Below are 18,174 nucleotides of genomic sequence, written 5' to 3' on the forward strand. Positions count from 1 at the left end.
GTGGGGAGACCAGACTGGAGCGGCGAACTCAAGTCGAGGGCGAACAAATGTTTGAAATGCCAGTTTGCGGATAAGTGGAGGTGAGTTCCGAAGGTTACGTCGCAGGTAACCCAGTGATGGAGAAGCACTGGCACAGATGGTGGTAATGTGAGAAGTCCAGGAGAGGTTTGTTGAAAGATTTACGCCTAGATATTTAAATGGTGAGGTCTGAGATAGTGGGACATTTTTAATATAGTAAGAGTAGTCCAAGTTAGTGCGTTTGCGAGTGAAGGACATCACTTTACATTTTGATGAATTTTGATGATGAAGCCAGGTGTCACACCAAATAATAATTTGGTCAAGATCATTTTGGAGGATCAGGTGGTCATCGGAGGTGTTAATAGAACGATAGATAATGCAGTCGTCAGCGAAAATGCGCATGCATGATGATAAGTTATTGAGCATGTCATTAATGTATATTAGAAAGAGTAAGGGACCAAGAACGCTTCCTTGTACACCGGATGAAACATGTGAAAGGGGCGAGAGCTGTTAGCGAAAGTAAACTGCTGCCTGTTAGAAAAAAAATTTCGAAGCCAGGATAGAGTTAGTGAATTAAGTTTTAATCATGATAACTTAAAAAACAGGCGACAATGAGCTATGCAGTCAAAAGCTTTAGAAAAATCCAGAAAGATGCCGTCAGTTTGAAGGTTTGAGTCCATGTTAAAATGTAAATCTGTCGTAAATTCAAGCAGTTGCGTTTCGCACGGCAAACCTCTCCTGAAACCATGTTGATTATGAAAAAGAAGTTCGATTCTAGATGTTGGTAAACATGAGATGCAATAATATATTCCATCATTTTACAGCATATGCACGTTAGTGATATCGGTCGGTAGTTTTCAGCTAAGTTTTTGTTAGCGTCTTTGAAGATGGGTATGACTTTGGCTGTTTTCCAATCTTGGGGTATCTGACCTGTCATTAAAGATTGATGAAAAATGTGAAATAAAAACTTGCTAGATACTGATACTGTATATTTTAGTAGTTTAGAATTAATATTGTCAATACCTGCTGAAGACGAAACCTTCCAGTTATTAATAAGCTGAACAATACCATCAATAGTAATGTCAATAGGTTCCATGTACCGGTAATCTAGGTCTGCAACAATGGGCAAAATTAGTAACACTTTCTTTTGTGAATACGGATGAAAAAAATTTATTAAAAACTTGAGCGCACTCACTGTTAGGAATAGGAATGTTGTTTTCTTTATTGTGTAACGAGATGTATTGCGTTCAGGAGATAAAATTTGCCAGAACTTTCTGGGATTAGATTTGAGTAGTAGAGGAAGTTCTTGGGAAAAATATTTATTTTTGGCTACATTGAGAGTGGAGCAGTAAGAACTTAAACAGTTAAGATACCTTTCCCAAGCTGACGGGGTGCCAGTTCATTTTGCAGTTCTGTATGAACGTTTCTTTTATGCGAAGCATATTACGAGGGCTCAACCCAGCTCCTCAGGCGCGGCGGTGACCATGAAATCACGTGACACCGTGACGTCACGACAGAGGAGAAGTGGCTTTGGCTCAACTCTTGCAAGACGGGCTGGGTGGGAATCGAACCAGGGTCTCCGGAGTGTGGGACGGAGACGCTACCACTGAGCCACGAGTACAACGCTTCAAAGCGGTACAAAAGCGCCTCTAGTGAATGCGGTGTTGCCTTAGAAACGCGCTGTTTCTAAGGCGTGCGTCTCTTGCTCAGGCGCACATTTCGTTGCCGCGCCGAACGCTGCTTTGCTCGACGCTCACCGCGTCCAATGCGGGGCGCGTAGTCGCTGCCCTGTAGCCCATTGTCTTACACCCCTTGGCGGGTCGACGGGAACGCTGTCGCGTTCCACTCTTGAAGGCGAAGAAGTAATGCATGAGTTGTTTCTTCGTCTAGCCGAACCAAATATAGCCAAGCAACAGCAGTTCACCAGGCTAAACAGTGGTTCAACAACTAAAATAAAGGCTAGTATGCTTCGCATCCTGGGCTTAACCTTACCTAAGCCACAGCCATTTTTTTGTTTCTGCGTAGATGAAGGGACTCAGTGAACCACGGTTTGTTTTTGTCTTCAGTTATTCTGATTAAAGAAATGTTCTGCTCAAGCAATGCGCATAACTTATCACTGAACATGACCCAGTTATCATGAACAGACCTAGTGTGGAACGAAGGTAGAAAATGATGTTCAAGAAATGACTCTAGCTCAATGATGATTACTTCATAATTTCCCTTGTTGTCACGAATTGTCTTACTTAAGACACCTGCAAATGGTAATGGGATACTGATGGATACATTCAGTAATCTGTGGTCACTGAAACCATCCGAGCATGTTACTTGTTCTATAGTTTCTGGGGCATTAGTTAGTATAAGATCTAAGAGGTTAAAGCCACGGGTAGGTTCTTTAATGATCTGGAACAGATTATAATCTAATGTTAGGCTTATGAATTCTGCTGAAAATTCTGCTGCAGGATGATGACAAGTTTAGCCAATCAATGAGAGGAAGATTAAAGTCGCCAATAGGCTGTTTTAGCAAAGCGTTTTTGACGGTCCGCTCCGCTCAGCGGGCTAGCGGAAGCGCAAGTGCGCATGCGCGACCCGTTCAGCAGTGAGCAGGTGAGCGGACGGGAGCCCCCTCTTCGCTAGAAAGCTTTCTCAGCGGAGCGCGGCGAGCGCCTCAAGCGGGTCTAGCGAAGCAAAATGGGTGCCCCCAGTGCTGATGGCCCGTCCACGAGGTCGTTTGAATCGGGATTTGTAAAGCGCAAACCTAGAGTACACTTTCGGAGACACGAAGATCTTCTTCTATTCGGGAGGTTGTGGCCATGAACCCGTTTCAGAACCATGCCATGTGTGCACGTTTGTTTGTGCGGACCACGTTTTAGGTGTACTGAAAGAGGAAAAACCTTGTCTTGGCTACAACACAGCGTAACGGCTTTGTTAATGTAAGGATTATATATATATATATATAAGAAATGAAAATGCAATGTATTGCGTGAAATGCCTTCATACATTTGAGCAATTCCAGATATATTATTTTATTGCGGCAATTCTTACAACTTGAATATTATGTTCATAGCGGTTTTACCTTCTGCGGCAAGGTGGCGCGTCAGGCAAGCACATGCCTTTCGGACGCAGCCGGGCGCTCCGCTAAAACTGATTCTTCGTCCGCCGCTCCGCTAACTGTGAGCGGGTACGCGAGAGCGGAGCGGCCCGTCAAAAACGTTCTGCTAAAACACTCTAATAAGGTATGTGAACTCAGTTGGACAGAGCTGGGTGGCTTTAGCAATGCTGCTGCACAGTTCATCAACGAAGCAATGACTATAATTTGGAGGGCGGTAACAAATGCCTATCAAAACTTTAGCAGAACGGCAGTGGCATGCGGCCCAGACAATCTGCAGACCAGAAGATGGGTCAGTAATGTACGATGCGATAGTCTTTTTAATAGCGAGGAGGACGCCACCACCTCTTCTATCTGAACGATCGCAGCGATAAATATTATAGGTTAGCTTAACAGGAAGAATTTCAGGATCGGCTAACTCGGGGGAAAGCCAGTTTTTGGCGAGAGCAAGAATAGTGCAGTCGCAGTCTTCAAGGTAAGATGAGACGAGTTCGCGTTTCAACATCAGGCTTCTAATATTAGTGAATGATATTGTTAACGATGTAGCAATGCGGTGAGTTAGCGGCGCTTCACATGTGTCTTGGTCTCGCTATTTGCTGATTTCCACAACTGAACGCTTTGTGGCATCATTAGCATAAGATTTGTTATCAATGTGCAATCGGTCAACTGAAAGTTTGAAGGGTTTATTTAGTGTTTTCGCGTGATCTATCAATTGTTTTCTGGCGTGTCGTGTAGAAAATGAAAAGTTCTCTCGAATGTAGAAACCAGAACCTTTTAGTTTGTGCGCAGAAGACAAGATGCGTCCTTTAACCTTAAGATATGTTAGCTTAGCAATGATAAGTATAATTTCTTTTTACTCCTGTTTTTGGTAATTCCCTGTATCCTCCCCTCACGCAATACTCCTTCGGGAGCCTGTGAGGTAAATGAATAAATAAATAAATAGGTCTGCGTTTTTCATCAGTGAACTTACCCATTCTATGCACTCTGTCAAACTGGGCGCCCGTTACAGTGATACCAAGTTTCTCTGAGCAGAAAGAAATTATCTTCCGCTCTGATGCAGCCCAGTCTTCTCAAGCATTATCTTCTATGCCAAAGAACAGCAAGTTTGAGTGTCTCATTCTATTTTCATTTTCATCACACCTCAAAGAAATTTTTTCAATCTGCTCAGAAAATTTACTTAAGGAATGAGAGCCAGGGTCCGGGCCACCTGGGCATTCAAGTGAAGTCCTCGACTCCACTGCAGAAAGCTTCGTACCCAGCAGCTTGACCTCGCCATCTGCGGCAGACTGCCTGTCGTGGGCTGCCTTTAGATCGGCCCGCAAAGTCGCATTTGCTTCTTGAAGTCGACACACCATTTCTGAAGCAGCTGCACGGTCATTTTTGACGTAGTTTAGTTCCACAACTAAAGCAGCCTGCCCCTCCTCAAGTTTAAGTATTTTTTCCATAGTAGCGACATCAGCTGCCTCTAGTCTGTGTATTGTTTCCAATATAATAGCAAAGGAGTCCGCCTCTGCCTTGGACATTTGGCCCGGGTTTTGCTCAACATCCCCAGAAAGTACAAGCACTTGGGGACAGAGTGGTAGTAGTAGTTTGTTGTATAATAAAACAAAAGGAGATAGGAAATGAAGGTCTGCATAATTACTTAAGTTCTCAGTGGACACCTGAGCGGTACTGTGGACATGTGGAAGTAAGAGTGAACATAGTGGGGAGGAAAGCTGCAATTTAAACTTGCACCACTTACCCACCGTTAAATCGTAACAGCACACATCTTGATCATTCATTAATATTTATTTGACTCTGTTGTGCGCACTGCCCTTGGCTTTGTGCAATAAGTGGTGGCACTTGTATTGAAGATGTATCATCTTCTAAAAAATTAGGTGTTTTGCTTTCTTCTTTGAATTTGAGCTGGACAGCACACATAGAGCCATAAAAGAAACATGTCTTCTTAAAAGTGCTGTTTATGTCTTGCTAATACAAATGCATGATTACGTACATACGTTTCACTAGTATAACCAGCATCAGAGTCCACATCTATTTTATGAATGCATATCATGACAACCTTACTAATTGGCTTGAATCAGTAAAATATAAAGCCGTGCACTTGATGTTATCATTACATTATTTGAGCGTATCCTCCACAAATTCTGCATGTGTGGACAAGTTGCTCAGTCGTCTTTCTTTAGCTCTTGTTACCATTTGCCTGATTGTGCTGACAGGTTCTCTGTCTTCTTTCTTTTTCAACACTGTGCAACCTTTCTGTTGATGGCTCGCAGTGTTTGTTGCAACATATTTGGAAACAAAAGAACAGAAATTAGCTTAATGGACTAACTGACACATGGGAAAATTTTAAGACTACCTTTGAAGCACAGTTTGGTGAGAGACTTACGCTCCTTCAGTGGTAGCATTCCAGATGTTGCTGGCCAAGAGCCAAACCAGCGTCGCCATACTCATCAGCCTTTGTCAGAACTTAGATGAACTGCTCCACAAATGCACCATTGCTTACCAAAATGTACCCCAAGCTTATTCTATCTCTGTCATAGCTATTGCCGCTGACCCCTCCTTGCTCTTTCATCACAAAAAAAGTTTCATTAGAGAGGAGGTAGCCCGCTAGCTCTCACTGCTGCCTCATAGCCAGAAGCCTGCTGCAACTGTGAGGCTGGTCCTGCGGTAAGACATCCGCACCCACATTTCCAAGACTATTCCTGACGCTCCTATCATTCACCCACCAACTAATGTGACTGCACTGCTATTCTATGCTGATTACCCTCTGTGCCTCCTGACTCCACCGCTCAACTGCACAACAGTGGTAGCACAACCCCCTCCGGGATTTTCCTTCTCATCACCCATGTATCCAGCCCCACTCCCAAGCCCACATCTATCAAGGCTCTCCAAATTTTCACAGGCCTGTGGGCCTATTTTCGTCATTTCTTACACAAGTTTGCGACCATCATCACACCTTAGACAAATATGCTCGCTGTCAGCTGGGGCACTTTCACTTGGTCATCTGAATGTGCTGGAGCCTTTGCACAGTTGCGTCGTCTGTTGACCTCTTCACTGATTCGTCGACATTACGACCCAACTGCGCCTACAGAAGTTCACACTGATGCGAGCAGCATTGGCCTTGGTGCAGTCTTGGCACAACGGAAAGCTGCCTATGATGAATACATCTCGCTTATGTGGGCCATGCCCTTAAGAAGGCAGAGTTGAGAAGAAATGCCTAGTGATCATCTGGGTATAGGGTAAGTTTTGCCCTTACATTTAGGCCATCCTTTCCACATCATAATTGACCACCATGCCCTTTGCTGGCTTTCTTCCTTGAAAGACCCATTGGGATGCTTCAGCCGTTGGGCGCTTCGCTTACAAGAATAGGATATTCATGTTGTACACGGTCCCGGTCGAAACCATGCTGACACGCTCTCCTCTCCACCAATGACACCTGATGTGGCTTCTCTGTCAGCTCCTTCGATTGTCCTATCACTGCTGACCGCCACTCATATGCTTTCCCGGCAGCGCCAGGACCCATTGCTTGCCTTGCTTCTTGACTGCCTTGCCGCTCCCTCTGTCACTCCTTTTACATGTGTGCTACGCCACCAGCAACCCACTTTTTGTGCGAGACAATATCCTCTATTGCGGTGGCTATATGCCCGACGGTTGAAAATGGCTAATGGCTATCCCTAGTCATATGCGCTCCAATATCTGCGTGTATTTCTATGCCGATCCCCAGAGGGCTCACCCCGGCGTACTAAACATCTAGACACGGCTGCATCAGCAGTATTACTGGTGCAGAATGTATAGTTTTGCTCAGAAGTGCGCCCGGTCCTGCACCACCCGTCAACAAACCCAAGCCTCTCCACAGCACCCTACTGGTGCATTGCAGCTGTTACCATGCTTGGCTTGACCATTTCATTGTGTTGGCATCGACTTCTATAACCTATTTCCATGCAGTGAGTGTGGAAATCGATGGATAATTGTAGGCATCGATCATCTGACATGCTATGTTGAGACAATGGCCCATCCTGCAGTGACCACCCGTAAAGTTGCTTTTTGTTTGTTCTCTGCAACTTCGTTCTTCGCCACAGTGCTCCTTGAGAACTGCTAAGTGATAGGGGTCATGCCTTCATGTTCGAAGTCATCCAAGCCTTTCTTGCCGAGTGTAAAATAATTAACAGGAAATCGTGTGCATATCACCCACAAACTAATGATCTGACTGAGCGATTCAGTCGCACACTCGGCAACGTGTTGACTCTGTATGTCTTGTCCGACCACACTATTCGGGACACCGTGCTCCCGTTCATTACATTCACTCGCAACACCGCAACGCAAGCGACTACAGGCTTTCCCTCCTTTTTCCTCTTACGGGGACTTGAGCCTTCATTTCTATTGGATGCTCTGCTGCCATACCGACCTGATGATTCCGAGTGCACTACAATTTCAGAAGTTGCCCGGTACGCTGAAGATTGCTGCCAGTTGGCTCATTCACTAATAAGCGAGGATCAAGGGCGTCAGAAGGCACAACATGATGGCAGTAAACAGCCCGCACCCACATTCTCTACCGGTTCTCTTTTTTTTGGCTCTGGATGCCACCTAATCGCTCTGGCCTCTCTTCTAGACTTCTTGCACGATATCATGGTCCGTACGGTATCATGAATGCCAAATCACTTGTAAACTACATCGTCGAGCCTCTCACACCTCGGCCAAACGTGTCATAGTGGGCGGGAGAGAGTGCATGCTAGCTGCCTGAAGCCATGCTTCCTCGTCTTTCCTGCTCCCTGAGACATCAGGATGGCTGCACTTCACCCTCGGGGCCAACGTAACAAAGCAGATGCTTCCTTTGCTGTGGTGTCTGTGGCAAGTTGAGAAAGAAAAAGAAGACCTGTACCATGATTTGTGCAAGAATCTCTGGCTAAGACTACAAGCAGGTATAGTTTTATAACAGACCTCGTTATGCTGTTTATCTTCTTCACCCACAATTTTAACTACGGGGGTTCTGCAACCTGTGCCCTTTCAGTGATTATTTTTACTTTTTTGCGCCTTTCTAGGCTCTCCACTGTGGGGCCATTGTAGGCCCACTGTGGGTCCTGTTGGGCCATTGGGGTTTTAACTAAACAAGTATAAATAAATAAAAATAATAATACCAGGAGCACAACATTCATGTAGTCAAATAAGAGAGGTGCCACAGCAGCATCGCTTCATCAGCTTCACTAGAGGTGACAATGTCTCCTGTTAGTTAGGACTCTTGCCTGGTAATGACCATTCTTTTTGCACAATTCCCATGTAAACATGTGACTTGAACAAGCTCAGTTAGCTATCCTTTTGCACTTCAAGGAAGCAGCCATCCCTTGAGTTCGAACTTGCTTTGTTAGTTTGAAAATGAGCAGTGTGAACAGGGACTTAGCACCTAAATGTGTGTCATAGGCCATGGTACCATGGATGCTTGCTCTGACATCCCAATAAAGTTATGGCTGAGAGATGGATGGATGTATGTATGAGTGCTCCCTTTGTAACGGGGTGGTGGGTGGCACCACCAAGGTCTTGTTATTATATTGCCTAATATCCTACCTATCTTACAAAAAAAAAGGAAAACGAATAAAGAAACCACAAGGAATTTCTATAACCAAATTTTCTGAAACCCTATTGGGAACTTTGTTTTTGTACATCTGTGTTGTTTGTCGTTTCCCTACTTCCACTAATTTACCAATCACCTCTTACTAATCTCTATCGCAAACATGTTTACTTTCCCCTCCTCTCGCTGAACCTAAGGGCTTCAAGGAGGCCAGAGGTGCCTAAGACCACTGGGCAATATCTTCACATTCTAATAAAACGTGCTTCATCGTTTCCCTAGCTTTACCGCAGCAAGCACATGCTTCTTCTTCCTTCTTATATCTTGCTTTATAGGTGTGTGTTCTAAGGCATCCTGATCTCGCTTCGAAAACTAATGAGCTTCCTTTTGCATTATCATAAGTGGTTTCTTTCCCGGTTTCGTTTTTTCCTCTTAAGTAGTTGCTGATAGCAGGTTTCTTTTCTATTGCCACCACCCATGGGATTACCTCAGCCTCTCTGACTTTCTGCTTGATGTTCTTTGTTGCCATGTCGCTCACCATACTGGTCGCATACTTGCTGGTAAGCTTCCTGGTTCTTTTCCTCCACTGTGAATCAATGTTTTTTCTGTAAAAATATCTGGACACTCTGCCAGCCCATATCACCCTGCACAGCCTCATTTGTAGTCTTTCCGTAAACAGTTGTGTTTCCAAATGTAAGTCCTGGAATCATATTACACGTTTCAACATACCTCGGAGCACCTCGTACCTATTGTATCCCCATAGCACCCTGGCTTTCATTATGGCCGCATTTCTCTTTCCTTTTACTGATAGTTTTTTCCTGTGTTTCCACGTCTATTGCTTTCATGTATGTATGTACCAAGGTATTTATATTCTTTTACATGAAGTATTTCTTGGCCCTGTGTTGCCACTGTTTGTTCAGTTTTCGTTGAATACCATAACACCTGATTTTCTAATGCTAAATTTCAGACCTAAATTTTCACCTTCCTGTCCACAGACATTAGCCAGATGTTGCATAGCACTTTGCTTGTTAGCTAGCAACACAAAGTCATCTGCGTGAAACAAACCTGGAAGCTGCTGCTCTACTACTGTGCCTGTCTGTTTGTGTGAGAGGTTAAATCCAATATCACTTCCCTCTAGCGCCCTTTCTATCCTCACCATGTACATCATAAACAGCAGTGGGGATAAAGGGCATCCTGCCTCAGTGGCTTGTTGATATCAACTGTAAACAGTATTTTCTAGGTAAATCTCTCTCAAAAGCAGTATACAATCATCGCCTAAGCCTTCCCCTTCGAGAGTATCCCACAAAATGTTGCTGTCTACGTTGCCGTGCGCTCCTGTAATGTCTAAAAAAGTCACATATAATGGCCTCCTTTCTACTCATTTCAGTACACTGAGCAAGGACAAACAAGTTATTATCCAGGCGCCTACCAATCCTGAAGCCATTTTGAAGTTCTCCACTCAATGCTATTATTCTCTGCCCATGCTTGCAGCTTTAATTTAATTTCCTGCATTGCCAACATGTATATTACCGATGTAATGGTCAATGGTCTATACGAGTTATTTCTATCTTTTCCCCCTTACCTTTATAAATTAAATTCATTTTACTTTGTCGCTAACTTTCTGGTATTCGTCTATCTTTTAAAGTTATTTTCTACTGCTTTCACCAGGGCTTCCTTACTTTTTGGCCTTAGTTCATTAATCAGCCTAATGGGATCCTTGTGTAGCCCTGTGGATGTGTGCTTAGGAATTTTCTCTTCGGCTTTCTTTTAGTTTAAATTAGTCAGCACTAGCTTCTTTTCCCTATCTAGTTCTTTTTCACGCTCTTTTTTTCTTTAAATACAACCTCATCATTGCTTTGGAAAGATTCGGCAGTTATTTTTCAGATGTAAGTTTATGTTGAGTCCCCTTCCAGTTTGTTTCCATCTTCGTCTAGGATATATTCTTGTATTGTTCCGGACTTCCTCAGTAATATGTTTATGTGGTTCCAGAATATTCTAGGTGCTGCCTTCCTTTTCTCACTTATTTCTGACAGCCAATGTTCACTTTCACTTTTTATCTTTACTTGAACCAGTATTTGAACCATGTATTTTGTCTCCCGGTGTATTTTCTATTTTCTGTCTGGGGCAACTGCACTTTTTTGCCTGCCTGCGCTCTCGTGATGCTTTCTGTCATTCGGCGATTGCTTGCCCTGTCTCCCTGTACCACCAGGTTTTCGGGTTCTTTTTTCTTTTCCAACAAGCATGTTGCTTCTCTTTCCGTATTTCTGTCATTATTACAGTTAGAAGCTCACTATATTCCCACTCTTTGCTTGGCCATTTGCCAAGTTCTTGCTGTACTCTTGTGTCTATATTTGTTAATCGTTCAGCTTTCAAATTTGGGCTCGCCATTTCGCGCTCCTAGCTCTCTTTCCTAACTACATATCCCATTTTGAAAATGATGTGTTTATGGTCACTCCCTATGCTGCTGTACCCTTCCTTGTCAATGACCATTTCCCTCAACTCATCGTGAATTTCTTTTGTCAGGGCATGTGATACCAATGCACCGTCTGTCGGTCCAGTCGGCTCTTTGGAAAAGGGGTGGACGTGCATGGTGCTCAAAAACCATCACAGTTTGCTTGCCAAAGCACATCATGCCCTAACCAACCCGAGCTTTGCCTCCTAAGGTCACGCACATACACACGCATTCCACATGTGAGCGAAATGGACACTTTGCAAAAAAGCTGCTGTGCATGTGCGAGCGCGCCGCTCGTGAACCGCCCCTATGCAGCTGTAAAGCTAGCAGACAGCGCCCCACCTGGCTGGCATGCTCTGTCAAGCTCTCGTGCCCATGTTTCTGAAGGACATGCCAGCGCACTGCATCGTGTATGGATGTACAAATTATTACGGCAAGAATAATGACTATTTTTTGGTTTGTGTCTGAGTAGTTGTACCCGCTAAAGATAGCGTCGTGGGTGAACGACATAAAGAGACTGAATCTGGACTCAGTGTGGCAGCCAAATGGCCATTTAACCCTTTGAGGGTCGATTTTTTTATTTCATATTTCCATTCTTCTTAGGGACTTACTTCGAAAAAAATTTGCCGCAATTTTTTTAGGGTGACCGTGAAGTGAGAAAAAAATATTTTGAGTTGGTATATATGTACTCTTCATTCATAAATAACAACAATAAAAAAGGAAATAAAATTGTAGGAATTAAAAATTTGATGCATTTTTATACACATAGTTCACGGCCTTGAAAATGCGCACATGAGAATATTTCGCAAGACTCAAATGTTCCTTCTCTTACACTAATATCTAATATGTACATCCATAGCGTAATCGAACTGCGTAGGTGCGCGCACTCAAGAGAACTGTGTGGTTGTGTGCCCGTCAAAAAGCACGTGTGACAAACTTCTGCTACTCTTCATCTTATCGCCAACCAGAGGCAATTAGTTTTTGCGAGTGTAAAAAAAAACAAAGAAAGAAAAGCAACAGAAACGCATGCACGGCGGCATCCTTCCTATGCGCACACCTGTGAGCACTAAACAAGCGAGAAAGAGGCAGTTAGTAACGAGATAGCCATCAGTTTTGCAAGCGCAAGAAGTCAGAACCGCCCACGGAAACAAAGCCCAAACCGCCACCCACCCGCACGTGCGCCAGTACGCGAGCGGTACTATATAGAAGTGCGGGAGCGAACTAGTGCTAAAACGAGCCATGCAATGAAAACCAAGAGAGGGAGGTGCGCAAAAAAAATTGCCTGTATTCCCACATAGTGGCAGCACATGACAGAAAAGAAAATGTTAGGAAATTGGTGCGCTTTTTAAACGTACAGACGCCGCCATAAATATATGGCATCGATCATTTTTGGACTTGTTCGCGGCGCCGTATATTTACGTCATTGACCCCCAAAGGGTTAAGGATTTCCAGTGAGCACTTTATAACAGGTATACGGCATGAATTTTGTCTTGTAGTGAGTCCTTTGTATTAATATTTGTTCTTCTTCAATTTTGGGCCAGCCTTCTAACTTTTCTTCGGCCCACACTACATGACCACTGTTTTCACATATGCTTCCTGACAAGCTGCACTGCAGCGGCGCAGTTGTTTGGTAAAGAGGCACGTAACAGCACATAAATGACAGCAAAGTAGGATTGCGGTGTGGCATGTGCACGACGGCATCGATTAGTGGTTTGAAAGTGTGCTCTCAAGCTTGGCGTATACACTCATAGCTCTCGAGATGTGAACGTGGACTTCGCCGGCTTAAACTGTGCGCGCAGCGGCTTCGGCTAGTCGTTTAAGAGTGCGCTCTTGTGCTCAGTGTACACTCGTATTAGCTCTCAGCACGTGGGCTCGCTTGCCGCCGTCTCACCAACTTAAGCTGTGCCCGTGTGCACGTGCAAGTACAAGCGTTTTTATTATGAAATTAAAATCAAGGACCATATTTGGTAACAATTATTTTTAAAGTCATGTCGTACCATCTTGCACGCCGCTACACATCTGATAGCACATAGATTGGCTACTTGATGCGACGAGTTATATGAGATAAATGCAATCTGTTGGCAAATGTGGTTAAAAGTCTGCGATCATTCTATGCTGCCACTCGAAGTGTGAAATAAATTGGCAAAATTAAGCAAAGGCTAGCCGACCGATTGCAGCCTGCTTCAACAGCTGCTGATGCAACAGGTTGCATGGGTTAGTGTCTCCTCGAGCCACTCCATTTCATCGCTGGACTTCATTTTTATCATTGTTTTGATACATGCATGTAACAGTTTGTGCAGAACTAAATGCGCATTGTAATGCAGGTGGTTCAGCTTCTACAACACTGCAGGAAGAGATGAGCAAGAGTGAATCTACGGACATTAAATCCAAAGGTGTTGCTGTGAGCTGCCACACTGCTACAAGCTGCCCGAACAAGACCCACTTCTGGGTCACTGGCACTCAGAATAAGCATAATGTTTTTCACATAACCCTCTTCTTTAAATGCCCAACCACTGTGGGCCTTACGAATGGTCGCGGTTATTATCTCCACATCTGGTCACTGGCGATCGAGCATCGCAAAAAGTCATGAAGTCCATCCCGTTTCCCAAAAGTGAAGTGAAATACAGCCTTCCTCCATCATTTTGACCTGATGTAAGACAACTAAACAAACAACACAAACTGAATCTCATGCGATCAAACTTAATGGCACAGGTAGCAAGAAGGCGACGACAGGGAAAGTTTTCCTCACAAATACTCTCGCACACAGTGCCCTGAATGCTTCCTCAGGCCTACGGTAGAGCCGGGGCACTCACTTCTATGTATAGTGTCCATTCAGTGGGGGTCCACTTGTGCCATCTGTGCCATTTCACTACAGTTCGACTTGCCTGCTCCTGGCTACACCCACTCAAGTGCCATCTGTGCAAAAGTGCAGTATTTTCACGTTTTCACGATAATGCAATGTTTTCAGTATGGTTATGCAACTACAGTCAATGACCGATTTTTCTGGACGCCTTCACGGCACCGCCACGGTACCCCATAGGGTAAATGTATAAGAACATCTGAAATTACAGATGCAAGAACCCTTCCCCGTCCGATTTTCCAGACTTCTTGCCATCACCGCAGGTACGAAACGGCATTGATTGAAGCCACCACCACCTGCATTTTGATAATCTCACTGCCTAGAACAGTTGCTTTCACTCGCAGGTTCGCTGGCAGCCGTAGCCACCACTGCGACAATGCTAAGCCTAGCTACTTCGACGTTCGGTACCAAGCTTCTTGCTGTTCGGCGCCATGTTTTTCAAAAAAGCAATTTGCCGCTGTTAGCAAGGGCGCCGACTCCTCCTTTGTAACACTTGCCAATGGCTTCGAAGCTACAGTCAATGACCGATCGAAAGCATGACGCATTGCATCATGACGGTTCCCAAAAGTCAGCTTCACCTCAATATAGCAGTGTTACATGGTGAAGCATAGCAAGTGTGGGAAGAGGCAATTGTCGTGGGACACAGTTTGTATTCCTTAATTATACACGCGTGCACCCACCGTCTGCTGTCGCAGTACGAGCATTGATATGCCTAATAATTGTATTGGCAGGCCTTCAGACCTACTTCGGACATGCCTGTGGCAATTTCAGCCCTTGGGGGCAGTAAAAAGCGCTGCTTTGAAAGGTCGGTCGGGCATTGGCAACAAACCTTATGGTTTTATGCCGAATCAACTTGTATCTATTTGCAGAGGCCACATGACACACGTGAAGCCGACAAACTGCCTCGCAACGAAAGCATGTACGGGATGGTACTAATGTTGTTCTCGACCGCCATTACCATCTTTGCGACACACCGTTTGGAGGCATCTCATGTTGCGCCATTCATAGAAATATAGTCTCTTGTCGAGCTTTTAGCATTATTGGCTGTAGTACACATTTTGTCTTGTGCAGTAAAGCATATCGAAGCACATCTGTTATTTGGAATGCACATAAGACATTTTCCATCACTTTTTCTCTTGTGCCTGATGGCGCAAATTGTTCTAGCTAATTTGTAATTTTATGTCTGTCTTGTTCTCATGTATGTTTATCTTTGTTCTCGTTAGCCTACGAAATTTTATGGAATTGTTCACAAAATTAAGTTCCTTGCCTACCCAAATAAAAATGTTTGCAACCTACCATACAAAATATACCATGCATGGAAAGGCAAGCTTAATTGGTCGCTGTTGGCTTTGTGTCTTGCTTTACTCTTGAGCAGCACACACTGATAGCTCAGTAATAACAAGTTTCACCACATAGCTACGGATTACTGCTGTACTACTCCAAGTGTTACAGAAAGACCCATTTTTCTTCTACGATACTGCTCCAAAATACTGGTGTGGCTGCTCCTAAACTGCTCTAGAACGTCATTTTTCCTACTCCGGAAATCGCTCCAAATCCTAAACTGGCTTGACCACCACTGGAAATGATTCGTGGGGCCGGCAGACGTAGTCTGCTCATTTCAAGGGCAGTGCGGCACGTAAATTGAGCAGCACTGAGCAATCACTGCTGCTAAAATGCCCATGACTTATGTTTCTTGCCATTATGGATTGAAATCTAGGAAAATTGAAAACATTTGACACAATATCGCAATATTTGTGCATTGCACCCATAGGGAAGCATGTAAATGATGAAAACATGCCTGCTGCATCATCTGTCATGTTGTGATGAACACTAAATTTCCTGCTCACCAAACCGTGATGCTATCACACCGCCTGTGCGCTGTCATGGCCAGACAGATTTCCCTCCTAAAATACTTCTTTTTCCTTTGCTAGCACGTTGAGTAAGCTTTGCTTGTGCTGCACATCTTTTCAGGATCAACGACCGGGTAGTCAGTGCCAATGGGCTGTCACTGGAAAATGTGGACTATGCGACTGCTGTCCAAGTTCTGCGGGAATGCGGCCGCACTGTCAACCTGGTGAGGATATTTTCCCAGCTAGAGTTAGTGCTGTCAGGCCCAGTATGTCCAGCCCAGGGGAACCAGCGGGCACAGCCCAAATGAAAGTCAAGAGCTGAGTGATTTAGCATGCAGACATGTTCCAACAGCACAGGAGATTGAGTGAGGAAAACAAACAAATGCAAAACCCCAATTTAATTTTTGTTGAATAGGGGTGCACTTATGTACTACTCAGATTTTGTTGCGGGACAATCTTTTTTGTTTTGTAGTTCTTGTTTGTCATGTACGCAGATTTCTACACATGTAGCTTGCTTGTTGCCCTGTGTCTCTCATCTAGAGTGGTGCATAAGTGTGCCTTTCTTCTTCAATAAAATTTTGCTTGGCATATACAATTTCTTTTTTTTCTTTGTTAATTGCCATGCACCTTCTGTGTCATGTATCATGCTGTCCAAATATTTTTATTTTCTTTACTAAGTGAAGAACATCCTCAAAATGCTATTCACCTGTAAATGGGGCAGCCTGGAGCCAGCCCGATCCAGCTGCCACGGTGAAAGAGTGAGGATGTGTTTATCGCAATATGCTTTGCACGTGTACTATTGGCTACTGCACATGTCACTTGTCCAACAAAGACCCTCCCCTCTTCTTTATGGCAGCTCAAATAATCAATGAGGGTTACTGTGGTGTCAAACATGATTATATTGAAGTCGCATTTGACACGAGCCTGTAAGACGAGAGGAACGGTGCGACCTTCGGCTGGGCCGGCAATGAACAAAGTGCCCGGTGCTGCTTACTAATACGTTATTACACAAATGCCCGGAACCACTTTAGTGGTGCTCTCTGTTAGATAGGTAAGTTGCATTAGTGTTGTCAGTGGTGTTAGTGGCACCACCATGGTATAAATATAACAAAACACAACACACTAAATCTTTCTTTCCGAGATCAGAATTGCATATTCAGCCTCTTGGGTGGCACCACACGCTTTCCGGACCTTGTAAACTTTTTGGGGATGCCACTCGTGTGCAGCCTCGTACTCTTCTCGTGCTTGCCGGGTGATGCTTGCTCCTGGCTTGGCTCCGGGCTTAGAAATGAGGTTGCGGATGTCAGGTTTGATTTGTCGGGGGATGATGCATTGAATCTGGAGCGGGCTGCTTGGTTGCAGAAGGCGCGAGATGCCGTCGGTTTGAGATTTTGAGATTTGAGATTTCGTTTATTTCACTGCATCAGTACATTTGTACCACAACAGAATTTACGATGCGCATGCACAGTTAAGTAGTTAACCCTTTGAGGGCCGATTTTTTTCACTATATGCGACCACCCTGCGTCGATATTTTTTATTGTAGATTCCGATTCTTCTTATGGATTTATTTCGAAAAAAAAATTACCGCAATTTTTCTAGGGTGACCGCAAAGCGAGAAAAAGATATTTTGGGTTGGTATATATGCACTCTTCATTCATGAATACCAACAATAACAAAGAAATAAACTTATCAGCATTAAAAATTTCATGCGTGTTTATGCACATAGTTCAAGGCTTTGAAAATCCGCACACGAGAATATTTCACTAGCCTCAAATGTTCCTGCTCTTACACTAGTATGTATGTCCATAGCGTAATCGAACTGCGTAGGTGCGCGCATTCTAGAAAACTGTTTGTTGTGTGCCCATCAAAAAAAGTGACATGTGTGACAAACTTCCACTAATCTTCATCTTATCGCCAGCCAGCTAGGGCAATTAGTTTTCACGAGTCCTAAAAAAAAGAAAAGAAACGGAAACGCATGCACAGCGGCATCCTTCCTATGTGCACCCCTGTGAGCACTAAACGAGCGAGAAACAAGCGGTCGCCCTTTGAGCGATTAGGAACGAGATAGCCATCAGTTTCGCAAGCGCAAAAAGCCGAAACCTCCCGCAAAACAAAATCCAAACGGCCGTCCGCCCGCGTTCATGTCAATGCGCGAGCGGTGGTATATAGACGCGTGGGAGCAAACTAGCGCTAAAACAAACCATGCAACGAAAACCGAGATAGGGAGGCACACGAAAAAAATTCCCTGTATCCCCACATAGTGGGAGCACGTGACAGAAAAGAAAAAGTTAGGAAATTGGCGCGCTTTTTAAATGTACAGACAGCACC

At 44.3% G+C, this 18,174-nt stretch overlaps 1 protein-coding gene across 2 annotated transcripts in view; it reads left to right on the top strand.

The window, feature by feature from the left end:
- pyd (zonula occludens-like protein polychaetoid) overlaps nt 1–18,174 on the top strand; it is a 448,973-nt gene that overhangs the window by 137,907 nt on the left and 292,892 nt on the right. For both annotated transcript variants that reach the window (XM_065435932.2, XM_065435931.2), the window contains exon 4: nt 15,968–16,070. In XM_065435932.2, the coding sequence (XP_065292004.2) occupies nt 15,968–16,070 (103 nt within the window). The remainder of the gene's footprint in view (nt 1–15,967; nt 16,071–18,174) is intronic.

This window comes from Dermacentor albipictus, chromosome 4, assembly GCF_038994185.2.
Source record: "Dermacentor albipictus isolate Rhodes 1998 colony chromosome 4, USDA_Dalb.pri_finalv2, whole genome shotgun sequence".
NCBI lineage: Eukaryota > Metazoa > Arthropoda > Arachnida > Ixodida > Ixodidae > Dermacentor > Dermacentor albipictus.